The sequence below is a fragment of the Dendrobium catenatum genome, unplaced genomic scaffold (assembly GCF_001605985.2).
Source record: "Dendrobium catenatum unplaced genomic scaffold, ASM160598v2 fragScaff_scaffold_875, whole genome shotgun sequence".
Lineage (NCBI taxonomy): Eukaryota > Viridiplantae > Streptophyta > Magnoliopsida > Asparagales > Orchidaceae > Dendrobium > Dendrobium catenatum.
This window is the reverse complement of record NW_021319337.1, coordinates 537,988-558,140: the sequence shown is the minus strand read 5'-3', so window position 1 is coordinate 558,140 and position 20,153 is coordinate 537,988. Positions and strand designations below refer to the sequence as shown.

The window sequence follows — 20,153 nt, the reverse complement described above, 5'->3', positions numbered from 1 at the left end:
GCCAGCTGTTTAGGCATCCCTATCCTATTCTACCTCAATTGGATCTCTTTAGGGTTTTCATGTATGTTATGGAGTGTTCCTCATCTCCTTTCTTTGTCTCCTCTTGAAGCATGGAAAGTTAATAGTCGATCAAACTCATAATTGAACTACAAAGGGCTATTAGCAGTGTAGGTGCCTAACTCCTCGAGCTTCTCTCTGAGGTATGTCTCATGCTAAGAAAAGAATCTCACCATATCAAATGAAGAAATAGATAAAGAAAAGCAGTGTTGGAGCTTTGCCTTAGTTGACTACGCAATTAGCGGGAGGCTTTTTATAGCAACTTATGTCAAGCTATGCATAAAATGTGGATGCTAAAATGTACCTTTAAAATTCTGTGTTGTCGACAAATTTTTTTTTTCTAGTTTACTTGAAGTGAATGCTTGTAAATGATAAACAATTTAGGTCATTGGCTTATAAATGGAAGACCCTCCATTTTTTTAAAAAATGGACCCCTTAGATTTGTGCAAGTCTAAGAAGAATATAAGGAGATTCCCATTAGAATCAAATAACTTAATCTCACCCTTAGATGTTGGTCATTTGTTCCACTACGTGGGGTTGACTGCATGAATCTATTTTAGGTCTTAATTTAAAATACTCAACTTTATTAATAAGATTAGTATTTCTTTTATTGCTAATTCATTAACTATCAAATATTGTAGATTGACTTTTTCCATGACCAGTGTCCAGCTTTCTACTTGTTATGTTCTTTCATATTTCATCGTCTTAATTATGAAAGGGAAGGACAATCAACGTTATATGAATGAGGAACCTCCCCTTGAACTACATGTGACATATTTTCTCATTTGCTACCAATTGTCCAAAATCAACGAACTTTCAACCAATTCCAAAGCTATACCAAAATTGTATCATTATGATCTTCCATTTCCCCCTCCCCTCATTCACTATTGCCATTAATCTCAATATTCCAATCATCAATTTGGTTAATATCATTGGCTCCTTTTTTCTCCTCTCATTCTAGAATTGAAGGATGATCCAAAAATATTATTTTTCTCGCTTCTAAATAAACTAACATGTGATTGTCCCCATCTCACAATGCATTCGGTATTGACCCTAATCCTGATATCGATAAGGAACTGGTTCTTGCTGTTTTGGCCACAACTTCCATTTCAGTGAATCGAGATACCACAAAGTTTTTATAAAATATTCTGCCTACAATTTGAAAAATATAAAATGCATACAAATAGAGCTACTCCCCCATCCTAGCATCTTTCAATGCATTTGTTTAAACATATTACATAAATTGTTAGGGTTATAATGGTGATATGCAAGCCACCGACTACAAGAACTTGGTTGAAGACCGTACGATAAATCTCTCATATATTATTGAGAGTTGAGACCAAACATTCCACTCAACTTCTTTTCTATGCAATTTTATATTTTCTTAATTTAGATCATCCATAATAATTTTCATTTATCTTATAATGGACATGTCTAATTTAAATAGGATGCTTCTAGAGTCTCATTCACAATGCACACATCTCATCTTCATGATTACATTTGTTCTTGACTAATTATATGAGATTTCAAACTCTAATATACTATTTTGTTACTTGATTCAAAAATTTAAAGATTTATATGATTATGAGACATTACTATATATAATCTATACATCAAGTTAAATTAGATTAATTAAATAATAATTAGAATACAACTCCTATTTAAGTTAATTAAACACAATATATTACATTTTTTTTTCAAATTACATAATAAATAAAATTAATTTATTTTAATAAATACTTTAAATTAATTAATATTCATTTTCAAGGGTGGCTTATTTTTATTAATGCATTTGTATCTAATTTATAAGATTGATAATTATTAATAATCTTAATTAGTAAAGTATATGAAATAGAATTAAGTTAATTAAATCATATATAAGACAAGTTGATATTCTATTAAATCATTTATTAATAATTTATTAGTTTGATTAAATATAATATTTTAATTACTTAAATTAAATTAAAAACAATATTACTTAAGTTAACATAGTTGTAATTAATAAATATTATTAAGAGGGATTTACATCCATACCATTTTATTTCATTCTATTTATATATCTAACACTCAAAACATTAATATTACATGCTTATCATCCTTATACAACTTTAATATTGAATATACGATTCATATATTTCATTCTTACCACTTATACAATGCTATAAACTCTAATATTTCATTACATGCACCCATATTTATTCTGTGGTTGGTTGACATGTAATATTAATATTTTATGTATTAGATATGTAAATAGCGTGAAATAATAAGTAATTAAGCATTATTATTATTATTATTATTATTTATTTATTTAAACTTACAATTCAATGGTAACCCTAGTAACAAAATAAAAGATGAAAGTAATCTTGAACCAAAATAATTGCTTGCTAAAAACGTGGTTATATTAGATTCGACCTGATTCTCATTTTCATGACTTACTCACGTTTGGGCTTAAGTTCAGAAACAGATATAGTCTCAAGCGTAGATAAATTGCATTGTAAAGATACATTCTTGATAGGTAACTTTCTCCCTTTCGCGCGCTTCTTCGGCCAAATCCCGTAAATCCGACTTCTAGCGGGATTAGGATTTACCGGGATTTAGCCGATTTACGCCGCAAATCCGGGAAATCCGTAAATGGCCATTTTTTGCGTTTGGCTGAATTTACCGTAAATCCTACTAAAAACTCGAAATAAATCGGATACCAAACACCCCCTTAAATTGAATATTGCTCGCTCGAATCTTACTCAAATTCTGATATCAAACAGCCCCTTACACTCGCTTATTCTCCATTCTGCATCGGCGTGCTTTGCTTTACGACGGTCTTGGACTCACAGGAAATCTAGTTCCTTCATCGCCATGGTAAGATCTTAGGGATATCTTATATTTATGCTTTATGTTTTGTAGTCCCGAAAAAATCCTCTTCCCCTATTTCAATTTCTTCTCCTTACTGATTATATTTCTTTTGACAGCCTCAAGGTGATTACATTGAGCTTCATCGGAAGCGCCATGGCTACCGCCTTGATCATTTCGAGCGGAAGAGAAAGAAGGAGGCTAGGGAGGTCCATGAAAGAGCTGCTTACGCCCAAAAGGTTCTATAATTTTCTTCTTCCATTATGGGAATATTTGTTTTGTTTTTATGCATTGCTAAGTTGTTTTTTATATTTGCTTGTAGGCGCTTGGTATCAAGGGGAAAATGTTCGCGAAGAAGCGTTATGCCGAGAAGGCGCTGATGAAGAAAACGTAAGTACCATTTCTACTCTCTAGCTTAGTTTTTTTAATCAACATTTTTTTTGGTCTCATCTAGAGCTATTTTATATGCTTTATGTTATCTTCCTATTGAAATGTATATATACTCTCACTAGTTGCTTCTATGTATTAAGTTGATCATGATAGTGCAACCTTTTGTTTCTCAGGTGATATCGGTCCAGAAGTAGTATAAGTCATTGAAATTTAATGAATGGATAATGCTTCCAACATGTGAACTTGAAGAATCATCCTTAGTTGTCCATGGAATTCTACTTAGATGGTTATGTTGTTTTGATAATTGAATTTAGGGCTGAGTCCTAAAGCTTTGATCTAGATTTGCTCGAGGTTTAGTGGAAGACAATCTTTCAGGATCCCTACACATCAAATTTCTTTTTGTTTTGCTCATGTGGTTCTGGGTTCAACTTCAGCTGTTCAATGTCTGAAAGCTTCGGAGATTCGAATCATGAATCCACTTAGCATTTACACTTCCATTTTCCACCTTTAGTTAATGTTTGACTGCTTTCACTAAGCCCCTTCTTTGCAGTTTCTTCTTTCAGAGCACACTTTGCATTTCCACTTTCATGTTCTACCTTTTGTTGGTGCGTTAGCCACTGCCGTTTATCATAAAATCTTGTTGCACATTCTCTTCTCCATGACGAGCTTTGACCTGCAAAAATTCTTGGAGATGTGCCGATCATATGTGTTCAAATTGCTATCAGTTCTGGTTCATAATGAGCTTATTTAAGTTTAATCATTTTCTACTTGGATTGGCTAATTCCAGAACTTGTTAGAATGCAGTCAAGATCAATTGAAAACATTCCAATTTCAGTTCAATCAAATCAAACCAAACCAAAGTTCGATTCTAGTTGAGGTCAACCTGTTTATTTGAAAGCTTAAAAAACTTTGGGATGCCATCAATGCTGGTGTTAAGCATTGTTTTGTAGTGGTTTTGCACTTCCTTGCTTGTGTTCTATTGCTTATTATATGATATCAATACATAATAGTATGTAGTTATACAGAATGAAATATACATTAAATATTTAAAAAAACTTTGAGCCATGCTTACTTGATAATATTTTGGTGGGGTGGGTTTGAAGGTTGTTTTATGATTGGTTGGGGCAACTGAATGGCTGTGAGAGGAGTTGAGTTTTTTCTTTTACTGTAATGCTCTGTAACCTTTTGTCATTCTTGTATTCTAGCATGAAGACCTTCATATTTGGTATTTATAAGTTTCACATTGGTCACTTATTGACAACATCTATTCACTGAAACTTTAGCTGTGCATCGCCTTTAATGAGCATCATGGGACATCCAAAGTTCCAATGGTCCCCAGAGAATAATCAATGAATGGAATAATTGCTTCCAGTACCTATAAATCTAAGCAATTTTAATCAGAGTTGATCTATGAATAATCTTTATTGTGTTTATCTAAAAGGTTTTGATCATATGGTGGTCATCTAAAAAATTGTAATCTCATTGATGTTCATGATGCATCCATTAAGATATTTGATAAACAATTAATTATAGCAATAAGAGATTCAAATTATACCTAGCATGCATGGGCGGCCCTCCCCCCTAAAAAAAAAATTCAGTTATGTATATCTTCTCTCTCTCTCTCTCTCTCTCTCTCTCTCTCTCTCCTAGCATATATCTCATGTTTAACAAATAGAATTTTTTAAGAAATATTTTTTCTATTCACATTTGCTTAGGTAATGAGGTACACCTTGCAAAAATGTTTTCAAATTATTTTAATTTTTAATAAAAATGTTTTTTTTAAACATTAGTTATTTCATGAATATAATGACCTTGACTTAAATTGTAGTGATTTTAGATTGAGATTTATTAGGTTAGTTTAATGATTATGAAATAAATTTTAATCATACATACAAAAATTCAATCATAAAAATATATAAATTTATAAAAGATTTATAAAAAAATTTATATATGCATCTCGCCCCCAAACGAAGACCACTTGGTGATGAGACGACAAATAAAACTATTTTAATTTAGCCTCCCCCTCTGAATAAAGTTTCTGGCTCCGCTGTTGCTAACATGTATGTTGGTGATGGTGGTTCTTATGTACGTGATGTAAGAGAGGGAGGTGGAGAACATTTCATGTGCAAATGATTAATTTTCCATTGTTTAGTGGCTATGGTATCTATGCACTGCTTCAAAATATGTGCAAGCTTTCATGTTTGAGTTAACTTTATACAAATACGCATTTAAAATATATATATAATTGTAATTTTTGCAGTCTTGCTATGCATGATGAGTCAACAACTAGGCGAAAGGTTGATGATAATGTTCAAGACGGGGCCATTCCCGCCTATCTTTTGGATCGTGATACCACTACCCGCGCAAAAGTAACCAAGCAATGCGAGAATATTAGTTGTTCTTGTTAATGTTCTCATTATGCAGATTATATGACCATATAACAATTAATATATGCTTGTGTTTTCTGCCCAGGTTTTGAGCAATACAATCAAGCAAAAGAGGAAGGAGAAAGCTGGCAAATGGGAAGTTCCATTGCCAAAAGTAAGTTTGTATTGGATATTATGTGTTTTCAACTTCTTTTCCCTTTATTTCTCCGATTCCCCAATTTTATATATTGGTATAAAATTAGTGAATGAAATTGATTGTTTTATGATGCACATTGTGGTGTTTGTATGTTTTGTGAGCATTCAATTGAGTACAATATTGTATGTTTTTTTTTAATCTCCATTTTAAATAGATTCCCTGATAATTTTTTACTTCTCAGGTAAGGCCTGTTGCTGAAGATGAAATGTTTAAAGTATTACGATCCGGCAAACGGAAAAGTAAATATTTCTAAATCTATTTTCATTTAACATATTTTTTTTTTCATGCAAATCATATATGCAGAATCAATGCTTCAAAGCCTGTTATGATCTTGAGTGAAAAGTTAAATTTTGGTTATATCGCTAGTAGAAGCAATAAGTTTTGTGTTGTTTCGTTTCTAAAATATGAATTTGAATTTTCACCGCTCTTACCATGTACAAAAGGAATGAATTTTGTGCCCATATGTTCTTATAAGACTATCACTTAAGCATTTAAAGAGACGATGCTAATATATTTTTTCTGCACGTGATACAGATTAATCATGAATAATTAAACAACTAATTGAGAACAAAAATAGGAAGGTTTGTTGTGCCCTTGGAGATTTGGTTGTTTTATTATAAATAGGACTGCTTAAGTGTTTTTTTAAATAAACATAGAAGATTTAAATGTTACATATAAAATTACCCTTTAATTGTAATATATTTATTATCTGTTTTTTTTTTTTAATTTGAAATATGGGATTTTATGGGACAACATTCCCAATGTCATACATGATAGAGAGATTATTCTGTGCGGACGCCGAATTCAGTTCACCATTCGGAGAACAATCAGAATGCTCCATGTCAACGGTATTGAGTTGTGGTACCGAGCAGTACTGAGCCGAGTACCGAGCAGGGGGCAAGGTGGCACATTCTGGTTGGTCTCTGGACGAAGTTCGGCGTCCGCACAAAATAATTTCACTACATGATAGGTAGCAATGAGGCAATCAAATTGTTTCCAATGGCCTGCTTAACGCTACCACCAAAACCTTGCATAATTCTACAATTTTTGTTCTTGCTAGCTCTTTGTCCGCGTTTTGCAAAACAAAGATGCTTCGTCTCTTGTACTTGTAATAACACGCTTGTTTTTCTATATACATATATACTTTTGGAAAATAAAAGCCTCTATCTGCACAGTGCACACATGTTCCCCCTTTCATCCTAATATTTGAATGATAGAATTTTAAAGAAGCCAAGAGTCGTTGGCATTGTTAAGTGTGTTTTTTACTGTTTTAAATCCTTAGTTAGATCAGGGCTTCGTTTGGACGGCTTTTTTACTGCTGCTTAAAGCGGCTTTTTAATACAAAATTTTTAATTTTTGTACTGGAAAGCTGTTTTAAGAAGCATGAAGAAAGCCGTCCCAAACGAAGCCAAAGTTTGGAAGATTTGCAAGGAAAACGACTTCTGTCTTTCTAAAAGGAAAAAAGGTTAATGTTTCAGAAGTTAAATGATGATTGGATTGAAGGAAAGTGAAAGTGAAATGAAATCCCAATAATTCCTATTCTGATTAAGAATCTTCAACCAATGATTTAAAGCTTTTCAATCTTTTTTTATTTAGTTCCCTTTTACTCAAATTCCTAGCATCCCAACGCAGCTTAATTGTTTTGAAGATTTTCTTATCATAACTTTCTATACTCAAGCCCCACAGTTGTTGTAACAAAACTAAAGGAACTTTTAAATCAATGATCATTATAGCTTTTCCTACGGCTTCAAAATACTATCTATCGAAATGAAATCCCCTTTAAATGTTAATTTAATCCTTTAAATTCTCGTGTTTCTTCATTATTAAACTTTAAATGCACCACCACTTATGAATTGCTAATCTAAACTTGGTACTTAGTGAGCAAAGACACAGACCCTAAAGTCCATATAGGCAAATTTTATTTGCTCGGTTGATTTCCAAATTTATTCTAAGCATTTTATGCTGTTAGTACTTGGATGTTTATGAGACTTTTCTTTAGCTATTTCACCTTGTATATCTAAAATAAATTTCAACCTGCTATGCAGCAAAGCAATGGAAGAGAATGGTCACCAAAGCCACCTTTGTCGGCCCTGGTTTCACAAGAAAGCCGCCGAAGTATGAGCGGTTTATTCGACCCAGTGGTCTGCGATTTACCAAAGCTCATGTGACCCACCCTGAACTGAAATGTACTTTTAATCTCGAAATAATTGGAGTGAAGAAAAATCCTAATGGTCCCATGTACACCTCATTGGGTGTCATGACCAAAGGAACTGTCATTGAGGTATATTCTATTAAACACCTAAATCTTTGTAGTTATATAACATTCTAATTTTTAGGCTTTATTTGGGACGGCTTTCCTATGGCTTTTTAATGCAATTTTTTAGTAAAAAAATTAATATTTGTACTAAAAAGCTGCTTTAAGAAGTAGTAAGAAAGCCGTCCCAAACGAAACCTTAGATCACATAAAAAAATACCATAAATACTTATCTAAGATTTTGTTTGGGACTACTTTCTTACTGCTTCTTAAAATAATTTTTTAATACAAAAATTTTAATTTTTATACTAGAAAGCTGTTTTAAGAAGTAGTAAGAAGCCATCCCAAATGAAGCCTAAGTTGAAATATATCTTTTTATGCAAATGTTATAGAAGTAAATGTAAAGATTAGCACACTTTGATGTTCTTTGATCGTTTATGACTGATAATTCAAAATAACCAGGTGAATGTGAGCGAGCTTGGACTAGTCACTCCTGCAGGCAAAGTAGTGTGGGGTAAGCTCTCCATTCCCTTTCATTTTTTATTTTCTTTTGATGTTCTGTTCAAGCACGGGCGAAATCAGCCTTAATTTTCAGGGGAGGCAAACTTATAAGTAAAAGTGTAGAGATTTTATTTATTTTTTTCATAAATATCTTTACAACCAAAATTTGTTCCGGGGACGCTGCCCCTCGACCCCTATTTGTTCATATCCTTGATTGTTGTACGCTTTAGAGATATGTCGATGCCCCCTTGTGTGATTCGATCTGCCTGGTCAGGTCACAGGGTCAACGGGGGGGGGGCGCCACTCTTGTGGAGGTTTCCAAGGCAGCGCCACTGAAACAAGTTTTTTTGTAAGGATATTTTTGGATTTTTTTTAATTATTTTTCTTTGTTTTTGGTTTATCGTTTCTTACTGCTTCTTAAAACAGCTTTAATTTTTATACCAGAAAGTTGTTTTAAGAAGCAGTAAGAAGCCGTCCCAAATGAAGCCTAAGTTGAAATATATCTTTTTATGCAAATGTTATAGAAGTAAATGTAAAGATTATCACACTTTGATGTTCTATGATTGTTTTTGACTGATAATTCAAATTAACCAGGTGAATGTGAGCGAGCTTGGACTAGTCACTCCTGCAGGGAAAGTAGTGTGGGGTAAGCTCTCCTTCCCCTTCCATTTCTTCTTTTCCTCTGATGTTCTGTTCAAGTGAGTGAAATTTTGGTTGATCATTGCAAAGGATTAGAGAGATTAATCTGCAATTTATCTAACGACCAATCTATCGACCAACTTATCTCGTTCTGTACTTTGATAAACTTAAACTTCTGAGCTGATTTCCTGCATCCAATGCAGGTAAATATGCACAAGTGACCAATAATCCAGAGAATGATGGTTGCATCAATGCTGTTCTTCTTGTCTGAACCATTTGCTCCCTTTCATTAGCAAATTTGGTGAGAGAAATAGTTTTGAACTCCTAACTCAACATTATTCATTTCAGTTTACTTTTTTTAAGTCTAATACAGTTTTGATGCTTAGTTCTCTCTTGCAATGGAAATGTGGAATGAGTTTTTAGTTATCTCTTCAGCTATCTCTTCTTTTGTTCAATCTGCTAAAGATTTGGTAACATAAATGATTAGTAGTTTGAGTTGTGGGCCTTTTTTTGGTGTTTATTTTATCTGTATATATATATATATGTGGGGTTATGGATGTAAATAAAAAAAGTTTAAGGGTGTGATATGAAAAAATATAAAAAATTTATGGTATGTATGCAAATTCTAAGATGTGTTAAATGTATATCATGTTCATCTTAAAATAAATTAATTATTTTTAATAATTTGTTAAAGCTAATGTTGGATTGAATTTCTCTAATGTTGATCATAATTTGATGTTTTTCTTTCTAAAATAGATATTGTGAATCAATTTAAAATAAAGGTTTTATTTATTTTTTATTTATCCATCATTTGTTAAGTATATGAGCTATAAATATAATTTAATGGATAAATATGTACTCTTGAAAGTAATGAGTGAAGTAAATGAGAGAGAGAGAGAGAGAGATTTGCTCATGAAAAGGCCTAAGATTTATTAGTTAAATGAGAAGGTTGTTTTTCTAAAATCATAAATTAGAGCTGCAAAATTTGTAATTGTTGCTCATAATAAAAAAAAAACTATTTATTTGCAGTCGGATATTGATATATTTGACAATATTTTAAAGTAATTCAACATAATTACAAAATTGTTCTAAAATCCTCATAAGGTTGAAAAATATAAATAAATTCTTTTAATTAATTAATTAATTAATGAAATAATCAACTAAAATTTTATTTGACTTTGCATATTAAGTTTTTAACTCAAAAAGTTTCTCTCACATATGTTTGAAGCTAATTTTCATCAATTCTCAATATTAGTTATGGAATAATCATATCTTAATCAATCCATAATATAATCCTTCCATTATTGTTTTTTAAGTTTGTAGATTTGTGAGTATTGTTGAGCTCGGCTTGACAAATGGCTTATAAGCCGAGTTTAATGAGCTAACGAGCCAAGTATGAAGCAGCCTCGACTCATTAGGTTGCGTGCTAACTTGTTTAACAAATATAAATAAAAAATACACAAATAATATATTAGAATATATAAGTTCAAGAATAAAGTCATTAAAATATTAAAAAAATTAGGTCTCATTTCATTATAACAAATGTTTTTTTTTAATATTATTTATATTCTAATTTTTCATTTATTGTGATTTTATTATAATATTTGTCTGAATCATGATAATTTTCTTTTTTATTATAAAAAATCGACTTATGAACCAACTCAAATTCGTAAAATTAAGCTCGATTTTTTGCTTGAATTTGCCCGTCCTTCGGTCCGGAGCCGCTATACGGAGCAGTACCAAACTACGGTATTGAGCAATACGGAGCCACGATACTGAGCGAAGGCTGACATGACGTATTCTGGTTGGTCTCTTGACGACATTCGAGGTCCGCATAGAAAAATTAATCCCATAGAGGAGGTTCTATAATAAATTATAGATGTGAAAAATTCAATAATACGATAATCATTGTGGCATCAACTTTGAATGCTAGAAAAATAAATAATTTTAAGAAAATACAAATTAGTCTAATAATAGTTTGTTAGGAAATGGCAGTGATGACAAATTATGCAATATAATAAATTTACATAAATAAAAATATTATAATATATTAATTTCAAATAATTTAATAAATTTATGTTAGGATAAATGGATAATTTTATTTTTACAAATCTAACCCCTATTTTCTTCATAGCTCTACCGCATTACTTCTGCTCTCCCTTCTTCTGCGGCGCTCTTCGCTCTTCCAATCCGATCTGAGGGAGAGATCAGTTAGAATATCGGATGGCTTCTGCCTCGTCGGAATTGGAAGAAGAGTGATTCTCGTTCGCTTCCGCGGCGAAATTTGCTATGATGGTCTCTCCGGCGACGGCGACGCCGCAATCGCAGAAGCAGCAGCTGACGGGCCACCTTCAGACTCAGCCGTCGGATAATGATCGGAGTAGTAGTGAGATTAGGGCCGTGGATTGCAATCTCGCGTCCCTTTGTGAACACATTCAAATGGAGGGTTTTAACTCCGGTGCATTCTCTGACATCATGGTCCAGGCCATGGGTTCCACCTATCACCTCCATCGCCTGATTCTTTCCCGAAGCTCCTACTTTAGGTTATCCACGTTTCCTCAATTTCATGGTGGTTTGGATCGAGTTTATTGGGAGAGATGAGGTTTTAGTTGTTGACCGTTTTTTTAATTTCTTGGCTGTATCTGATTTTTGGTTTGATTCTATCTAAATTTTCGTGATTCCATGTTTTTTCCTTTCAATATGCGCCGTTTCCCTTTATGTCTTAGAAGTGGACTGAATTATATACTTCCGGATGTTTCATTTCTTGTTTCTGCAAATTTCCGATTCCCTGATCTAATGTATAAAGCCGATCCTTCCCTAACCAAGCGTGGCCGCAATGCCAAAGAACACAAAAATAGAGGCATTTTCCCTTCACTTTTAAGATTGAAGTCTTCGTTCTTGGATTTTGAGTTATGTGTGAAACTATTCGCATTGCTCTGATCTACTCTCCCATTCAAACTCTGTTGAGCGGACCATATTGCTCTCATTAGTAAATTCATTTGAAATTGAAATACTTGACTTAATTGTTTGAATTCTCTGGTAGGAACATGCTTCATGGTCCATGGAAGGAGGCAGCTCTTCCAAATTTGGTTTTGCAGATCGATGACCCTAATGTTAACTCTGAGGCAATTACGATTGCCTTTGCATACTTATATGGGCACCATCCAAAGCTTAATGACGATAATGCATTTAGAGTTCTTGCCTCTGCTTCTTTTCTTGACCTTCAGGTCAGTCGATTACCCGCTTGAAAGCTCCTATTAATCTTTCATTTGCATTTTAAGAATTTGTTCACATGATATCTCAACTTACAGGATTTGTGTGCAATATGCACCGATTTCATTATTTCCGAGTTGTGGACCTCGAACTTCTTGGCATATCAGGTCAGATCTAGCCATTTTGAACAGTTCATGGACACTGAACTTTCATGCTGATACATAAAACTTCACTATTGCATGATCTTAAATCGCACATAGTTCTTTTGGATTAGGTTTTTGCAGAGAGTCAAGATTATGGGATACACGGAGAACGTGTCAGAAATGCATGTTGGGGGTACCTTTGTCAAAGTGCGACCATGGAATTGAGAGAAGTAAGGAATATATTCTTCTATTATGTTCTCAATGCATTTATATTTACATTTGAGTACTTTTTTTATCTAATTTGCTGCATCTTGATGTTCTGGTTTATTTGTTTTACCACATAGGATGCATAACTTAACCACAGATGTTAAGATATTCTGTGTTTTTTTTGTCCTCAGACTCATTTTGTTCTAGAAGAGATGCTAGTAAAACTTGTTATTTACTATAAAGTAAAATACTCATATTGCAAAAATCGGTTTTTTTCAATTCAACTGATCTCAATAGGTTAATGATATTTAGTAAGAAAGAAGTTTGGTTAAGCAACTAAAAAGGTTTTTGAACTTGATATCATTGGTTGCTATATGGCGGAGTTGGCTAGGATGTCACCTGCAAATGGATTTTCAGCTGATAACAGCAGAAACTCTTTCTTACGAAGGAAGATAATATTTTTTCTGAATTATAATTCTTTTCTGATAGTCATTTCTAGAAGCTTTTGAAGTTTATCTTTTTTGCTTGTGCTAGCTTTACTGAAATAGTAGAAGTGTTACCATCATCTATAGGTGCTTCCAAAACTTTCTTCTCAAACTTTAAATGCTCTGCTTACATCTGATGAACTCTGGGTGCCTAATGAGGAGAAAAGGTAAGCAACTTGCTCTTGAAAATACAACTCAATTGTTTTGACTTTCTGTTTTAGCTCTATTGAAGTTGTTAATCCTATAATGTTGTTTCATCTTAAGGTTTGAACTAGCTTTGTTCACATTAATTGCAAAGGGCACCCTTTCTGATGCAATCAGTTCTGAACAAGAAAGTCCAGATTCTGAACTTGAAATAAACCATACTGTTCGTGATTTACTAAAGGAGAATAATGTCACTTATAACACTCGTGGTAAACAGATTGTGGATTTAGGAATGAAACAAATGAGCATACCGGCTAACTTGGACGGACATAAGGCTGCTCAGAATATTCTGGTTGACCTTGCGGACTGCGTGGTTGATTGCCATGCTGATGTTCCTTATTCTCAGCCTATACAAGTGCGACCAGCCATGGTTCCTCATGCATTGTCTGATCCTAGATATTCCATCAAGCTGCAGCAATCATCTACTGACTCCAATTTGAACAGAGAATCTTGTTCTTATGTTGAAATTCGGAATTGTAATGAAGCAAACAAAATGTCCAGTAGTCAGTTTGCCATGGAAGGGCCATCAGGAGATAGTTCTTGTTACCAAATTAATAATAGTATCTGGTCTTCTGTTGATCATCAGAGTAAGTTCTCTGTCTCCCCTTGTAATAATGGAGCAAGTCCCAGTGATTGGGGAAGAAGCAATTTACCTTCATTATGGGGTGGCAGGACGGTAGGTAGAAGGCAAGTTAAAAGTTCCAAGGGTAACTGTGGGGTGCAAAGTGAAGAGTATGATGCATTTCATAATATTTTTGAAGGAGGCTCACTTTTGTATTGCAATATGTCCTTTGAGGCACTGTTAAATGTTCGAAAACAACTGGAGGAATTGGGATTTCCCTGTAGAGCTGTGAATGATGGCCTTTGGCTCCAGGTCAGTGTTTTAACACTTTAAACAAATATGGCTATTCTTTGTGTATTATTCACTATATTTGAAAGTCAAATTTAATTAACTCATTGACGCAGATGCTTCTTTGTAAAAGGGTGCAAGAGATAGCAGCTGATAACAGCAAAAATTGCTGCCTTACAAGCAATTTTTGTGCTTGTAGACAGTCGTATGAATACTCACATGGAGGTACTGCAACTGGTTATTATAGGCAAGAGCATGATAGGAGCAATTCTTCCGGCAGTATTGGGAATGTCTACATAGCAGACTCTCAAGCTGAAGGCCATGGCATTTCTAGTCCTGTACGGGTCCATGTAAGGGGTCCCATTGATGGTCTTGCTGGCATAGGGAGAGGAGCAACTTACTCCCCTGGATCTGCATGGCCTCCCACTCGATACGTCTTTTCTCGTGTGCCTTTTGGACTCGGCCACAGGAATTGTCAGCAGTCACTAGCCAATGATGATTCAGAAGCTAGAGTTGATCTTAGCGGCGATATATCAGGGGATGGCTTGACAGCTCTGGTTAGTCTTAGCCAAGGGAGTAATTCTGTTAATGTACATACTGAACAGACTGAAAGAGTATATGAGGCAGACTTACAGGGCAGGTATGCTGGAACTGCTTCTCACACAAGTTCCAATGTGCTCCCAGTTCAGATGGTAGGATCAGAGGAGCATGCTCTTGCCATAGATTGTGAAAGTTCTGATGGTTCTATATCACTTGATCACAAAACACCACTCCGTGATTTTCCTCCATTTCGCTTCGGGTAGAGTTCCTTCCATCCAGCATTTTATGCTTTGAATATATGTGTTTTCTAATAGTGATAGAACTGTGTTCACGAACCATAGATTCTTTACAGATTTCGTAAGAATTATCATATATTTCTCAAATTCATCTACTTTATGCCATTATTATTACCATGGGTGGCACAAATGGTCTTTATGTTATTTTGTGGAAGAATAAAGAAGTCCTTTGGGAACCAATTGATTAATGTCATTACATTGTGCTTCCTATTCTTTTCACTCTAAAAAGATTTACAAAATAAGTTTAACTGTGTATGCTTTGTCCAGCACCAACGATTCAGTGTCTACAAGGAAGATTTATTGCCTTGTAGTGGGTTAATCTAATTATGAATATATTCAACTAAAACTTTTTTTTTTAACACGCAATTCTTATCATTTTCCCAAAAAAGGTTATAAAAGGAAGGAGGCTACCAGTCCTCTTTATGAAGTGAAACTATGTAAGTAGATTGCTTGAAAAACAAAACACATTTAACTATCACTACTATGTTCTGTGACTTTTGCTTTGATAATCTACTGTTCTAATGAATCATACAAGGAAACTTATATTATTTCGATTACAAGGTACTAAAGTTTCTCAGTGCACATAGTTAAAAAATAGGGAGTTTATGGGAAAATCACTTCCAAGTTCCAACTTATCTACTGTTCAGAAGGACAATTGATCTCTCCAGTGCTTTATGCATATGGAGATTTGATCCTCATTTAACTAATTATGGAAAATTCTATGCTTTCTCCATAGTTTCTCCTGCATTGAACCTATTCTTTGTTATTTGATGATTTCCCTTTTGAAAGAGACTTCAATGTGTCATTCAGTGTTTAATGCAAGTAGTTGTATTTTGTGGGTGTGACCATTTTTTGTGACTTGAACATAAATTTTGACAGAGAATGATGGTTCTTCTTCTATGTCGACAAAACTCTCTCTCTTTCTCTCCCTTTCTCTTCCCTCTGCAAAATCTCTCCTTTGGATCATGACTAGCTCCTAAGTACGGCAAGCCCAATAACCATGTAAATACCTACTCTTTATTTTGCTTGTTCGTCGTCTCTGATCTTATCAAGTCCTGGGAATTAGTCCTTCAAATTACTAGCTTGTAAAGCTCTAGACCTTGCTCTTCCAGTAAACTGTCATCATAGTATTTTTTTTCTTCGGCTTGCTGCCATATCTACTTTGTTTTCTGACTAAAACTGCACCTTTGACCTCCATTTTAGATCACATTGCCTCACCCTCATGCTAGAGTTTACAATCATTGCTAGTCCTCAACGTCTTGAGCTTCACACACACTCTCTCTCTATCAACTTCACTAGATTCACTCATTATAGATTTTTTGCCAATATAAGGGCTGGCTTCTCTGTGATTCATTGCAGATGACAGTTTCTACTACTGCTACTAAACCAGTTGTGTGCCAGGGCCTCACCCCCCTTAACTTGCCAAATTGGGCTATAAATGGAGTGATTGAAACTCTTGTTCACTCACGGGGCTATACTCAAACATCTCATTTTCTGAGAACTCTCTAGAAAAAGGCCTATTTCAAATGAATGTTTTTGTATTTCAAGCCAGATGAGCTATCCTTTTTTTGCTCGAGCTCAGACACTTTGACTCATTTATGGTCTAGTTGTTCTTATAGCTTGTTAGAAATATCAGATGGAGACTCGACACCTTAAAGATGGACTCGATCGCCTGCATCACTTTATAAAAAAAATTCTTTGTGGTGGTGCGATCATTCCCTTGTCGACTTAAAACATATAGGTGTTCCAATTGATCCTTAATACTCTCTCTGTTCTTGTCTTCCAATATTTTTCTCTCCAGTAGCTCTATTATGATTTACCAGTAAAAATGTCCTATGATGCAACCAAAATTTTTAAGGACTACTGAGATTGCATAGAAACTTGATGTCTTCCTTTCAAAACAACTTTAACAAACACAAACTCAACTAAAATGAAATAAAACAAAGCAACACCTTACAACTTTTATATTAGAACAATCAACACATACAACTTACACGACAAACAATATCTTATAACATAAAAACACCTGAAAAGCTTTTCATTGATTGAGAAGAAAGATACAAATGAGGTGGAAACTTGTTGAGAGAAGAAATAGATAAGAAGCCCGAGACGAAGTCATAGAGGGGAAGGGGATAGAAGCTAGCTCGCAAGATAGAGAAAACCCGCAGGTTTCTTTCCAAAAATCTTCACATAACTCTACTTAAAACAACCACAAACAGCCCTAATATATAGGTGAAGAAAGGGAACTAAACAGCCAAACAACCTCCCATTCAAACCAATAAGAAAAAGGGAGGCAAAAGACCAAAAGACAGCCGCTGGAGCAGCACACGAAGGGGCATGCAGAACAGCCAACGAACAAACAGGCGCCAGGGGAAGAACCGGGACACCCAAGCAGGGAACCGAACAGCCAAAGAGGAACCGAGAAAGCCGGTACAGAACCGAACAGCCCAGCAAGGAAATCTGGGGAGGCATTGCTTGCATCATCCTAGTAGGAATTTATAGCTTAGCTCTATATGTTGATTTGTTGCGGTTGTGATTCGAGGACTCTCAATCGATTCCGTAACGTTAACCTGTGATGTTTTTCCAATAATTGCTAATTTTTCTTCATGCAGAATGAGATCTAACTAATAATATAAATGATACTTTTGTTCTATTTTAATACAAGGGTGGAGTTTGAAGATGTCCATAGGCTTAGTGATGGTCTGGTGAAGCATTCTCCTGAAATTTTCTATGCTGGATCACTGTGGAAGGTCTATAATCTTTTTTTTTTCCTTTTTTTTTTAAAAGCATTTATCATGAATAAGCAGCAATTTATCTTAATATCTGGCTTCTTTACAGGTCAGTATTCAAGCTTTCAATGATGAAGATCTTCAAGGGCGTCGTACTTTAGGTATTTCATCCTAATCGTATACTTCTTATGTTTATATTAATCATCAAAATAATGACTGAACCAATTTAAGCTCTGTAAAACGTATTTTCTTCAGGATTATTTCTTCATAGACGTAAGGCAGAGGTGGCAGATTCCCTCAGAAAGGTAAGGGGCTGTTTGACTACAAGTAGGATTTAATCAAGTAAGATTTAATGAATCCTGTAATTCCAATTTTAGTAAATTTTTGGAGGATTACATGTCAAATCTTCCTAACTATTGATAAATTGTTTGCTTCAGAGTTTAAAATTTATGATATGATAATTCTTCAATCATTTAAATTTTTTGAATGATGGTATTCAACAGATCATGGAAACTATTTAACAATTTGTTTCATAATTCAAAGTTTATAAGATGAGAATTCCTTAAATTCTTTAAATCCTGTGAATTGTAGGGTTTAACCAATCATGGATTAAATCAATAACATGGTTGAAATAAGATTTATCAAAGTGATAGGAAATACTTGAATATTTCAAGTAAACCCTAACAAGAATAGGGAAAATTAACAATAGAATCACGCAAAATCTGGTGGAAAACTCTTCAAATTATAATTGCATTGCAAAAATGAGAAGTTGAGAACTAACCGAAACAACAAAAACAACGATACCATTGATCCTCAATTCGAGAGGAGGATCGTCTCTCCCAATCTCTACATGAATCTAGAGCCCAAGTCACCAAGAAAATCCTCCCAAGAACACAATAATCAAAACATAACCTTAACCCTAATCTCCCTCCCATACTTAAGACATACAATTAAACAATAAGACAAAAAGGCCTAAAAGCCCTTGCCGCCCCCTCCTTTGACTCCAAATTTGAATTTAAAATCAAGGGGACCACACCCCATCTCTCTCTCTCTCTCTCTCCCTCCCTCTTGCCGCTGCCCCTCTTGTTGTAGACGTGAACCGGGACCGGTCCACTAGGGGCCTGTCTAACACAAAAGCACGAGAATTTAAAGCCCACCAAAATCCCATTTGGCAGGATTTAAGCTAAATATAACATAAATCCTGCCTTCTATAGGCTACTAAACTGCCCCAATGTGTTTGTTACGCAAGCTTCGTTTGGGACGACTTTCTTTCTACTTCTTAAAGCATCTTTCCAGTACAAAATTTTTTAATTTTGTACTAAAAAACTGGTTTAAAAGCAGAAAGAAAGTTGTCCCAACAAAGCCTCAATCATAACATATCAACAATATCCAGAATGTCCTCAACCTTTTCTTCTCAGGTCCATATGTATGTCGATCCCCGCGAAAAGGTGACGGCTCGTTATCAGGTATTTCGTCGAACAATTTTTGTCGAAGAAAACATAAGAAAACCGCTTAACTGAAATATAATACTGTCTATGATTCACAGTTGATTTGTCCATCAAAGAGAGAAGTCATGGTGTTTGGGAGCTTTAAGCAGGCAGGAACACTGCTGCCCAAAGCTCCAAAAGGCTGGGGCTGGAGAACTGCACTGTTGTTCGATGAACTTGGTGATCTGCTCCAGCGAGGAGCTCTTAGAGTTTCTGCTGTTGTGCAGCTTGTTTGATGCAGATAAGGAGGTATGAATTAATGTATCATAATTTGATTTTTTTTTTTTTCATGAATTATTGGTATATTTTAGTAACAGAAACCTCAAACCTGCTGCAACTTATTTAGATTGAATAAGGGGAAGGGGAATTTTTTTTTTCTTGTCCATGAACAGAGATGTTTTCCAGGTGCTTCTGTTGATATTTTGTAAATTTGTTTGAATCTATTGTTAAGGAAATCAACCAAAATAATGCCTACTTGTTTTGATTTGTTCATTTTTTTGTCTTCAGATGGTTTTCTATATTTTTCTGCCTGATTTAAGCTTCTTTTGTGACGGCTTTCTTACTGTTTTTTAAAATAGCTTCTTAATACAAAAATTAAAATTTTTTGACTAGGAAGCTGCTTTAAGAAGCAGAAAGAAAGCTGTCCCAAATGAAATCTTAGGCTTCGTTTGGGACGGCTTTTTTATTGCTTTCTAAAATGGAGTTTTAGTACAAAAATAAAAAAATTT

General features: G+C 34.3%; 2 protein-coding genes across 2 annotated transcripts; both read left to right on the top strand.

Moving 5' to 3' along the window:
• The first annotated feature begins 2,778 nt into the window (after nucleotides 1–2,778).
• LOC110113158 (ribosome biogenesis protein NSA2 homolog) lies at nucleotides 2,779–9,709 on the top strand. The gene is made up of 9 exons (XM_020845606.2): nucleotides 2,779–2,913; nucleotides 3,024–3,143; nucleotides 3,227–3,294; nucleotides 5,555–5,663; nucleotides 5,767–5,835; nucleotides 6,059–6,116; nucleotides 7,923–8,158; nucleotides 8,594–8,645; nucleotides 9,475–9,709. Exons 1-9 carry the CDS (start codon nucleotides 2,911–2,913, stop codon nucleotides 9,540–9,542), a joined length of 783 nt encoding a protein of 260 aa, XP_020701265.1. The 5' UTR covers nucleotides 2,779–2,910; the 3' UTR covers nucleotides 9,543–9,709.
• A 1,674-nt stretch (nucleotides 9,710–11,383) lies between these two features.
• Nucleotides 11,384–19,801, top strand: LOC110113149. The gene is made up of 12 exons (XM_020845588.2): nucleotides 11,384–11,814; nucleotides 12,315–12,498; nucleotides 12,583–12,651; nucleotides 12,759–12,857; nucleotides 13,407–13,486; nucleotides 13,584–14,397; nucleotides 14,490–15,172; nucleotides 17,875–17,959; nucleotides 18,048–18,099; nucleotides 18,194–18,243; nucleotides 19,357–19,404; nucleotides 19,485–19,801. The coding sequence occupies exons 1-12, from the start codon at nucleotides 11,561–11,563 to the stop codon at nucleotides 19,659–19,661; spliced, it is 2,595 nt and encodes an 864-aa protein (XP_020701247.1). The 5' UTR covers nucleotides 11,384–11,560; the 3' UTR covers nucleotides 19,662–19,801.
• The last annotated feature ends 352 nt before the right edge of the window (nucleotides 19,802–20,153 follow it).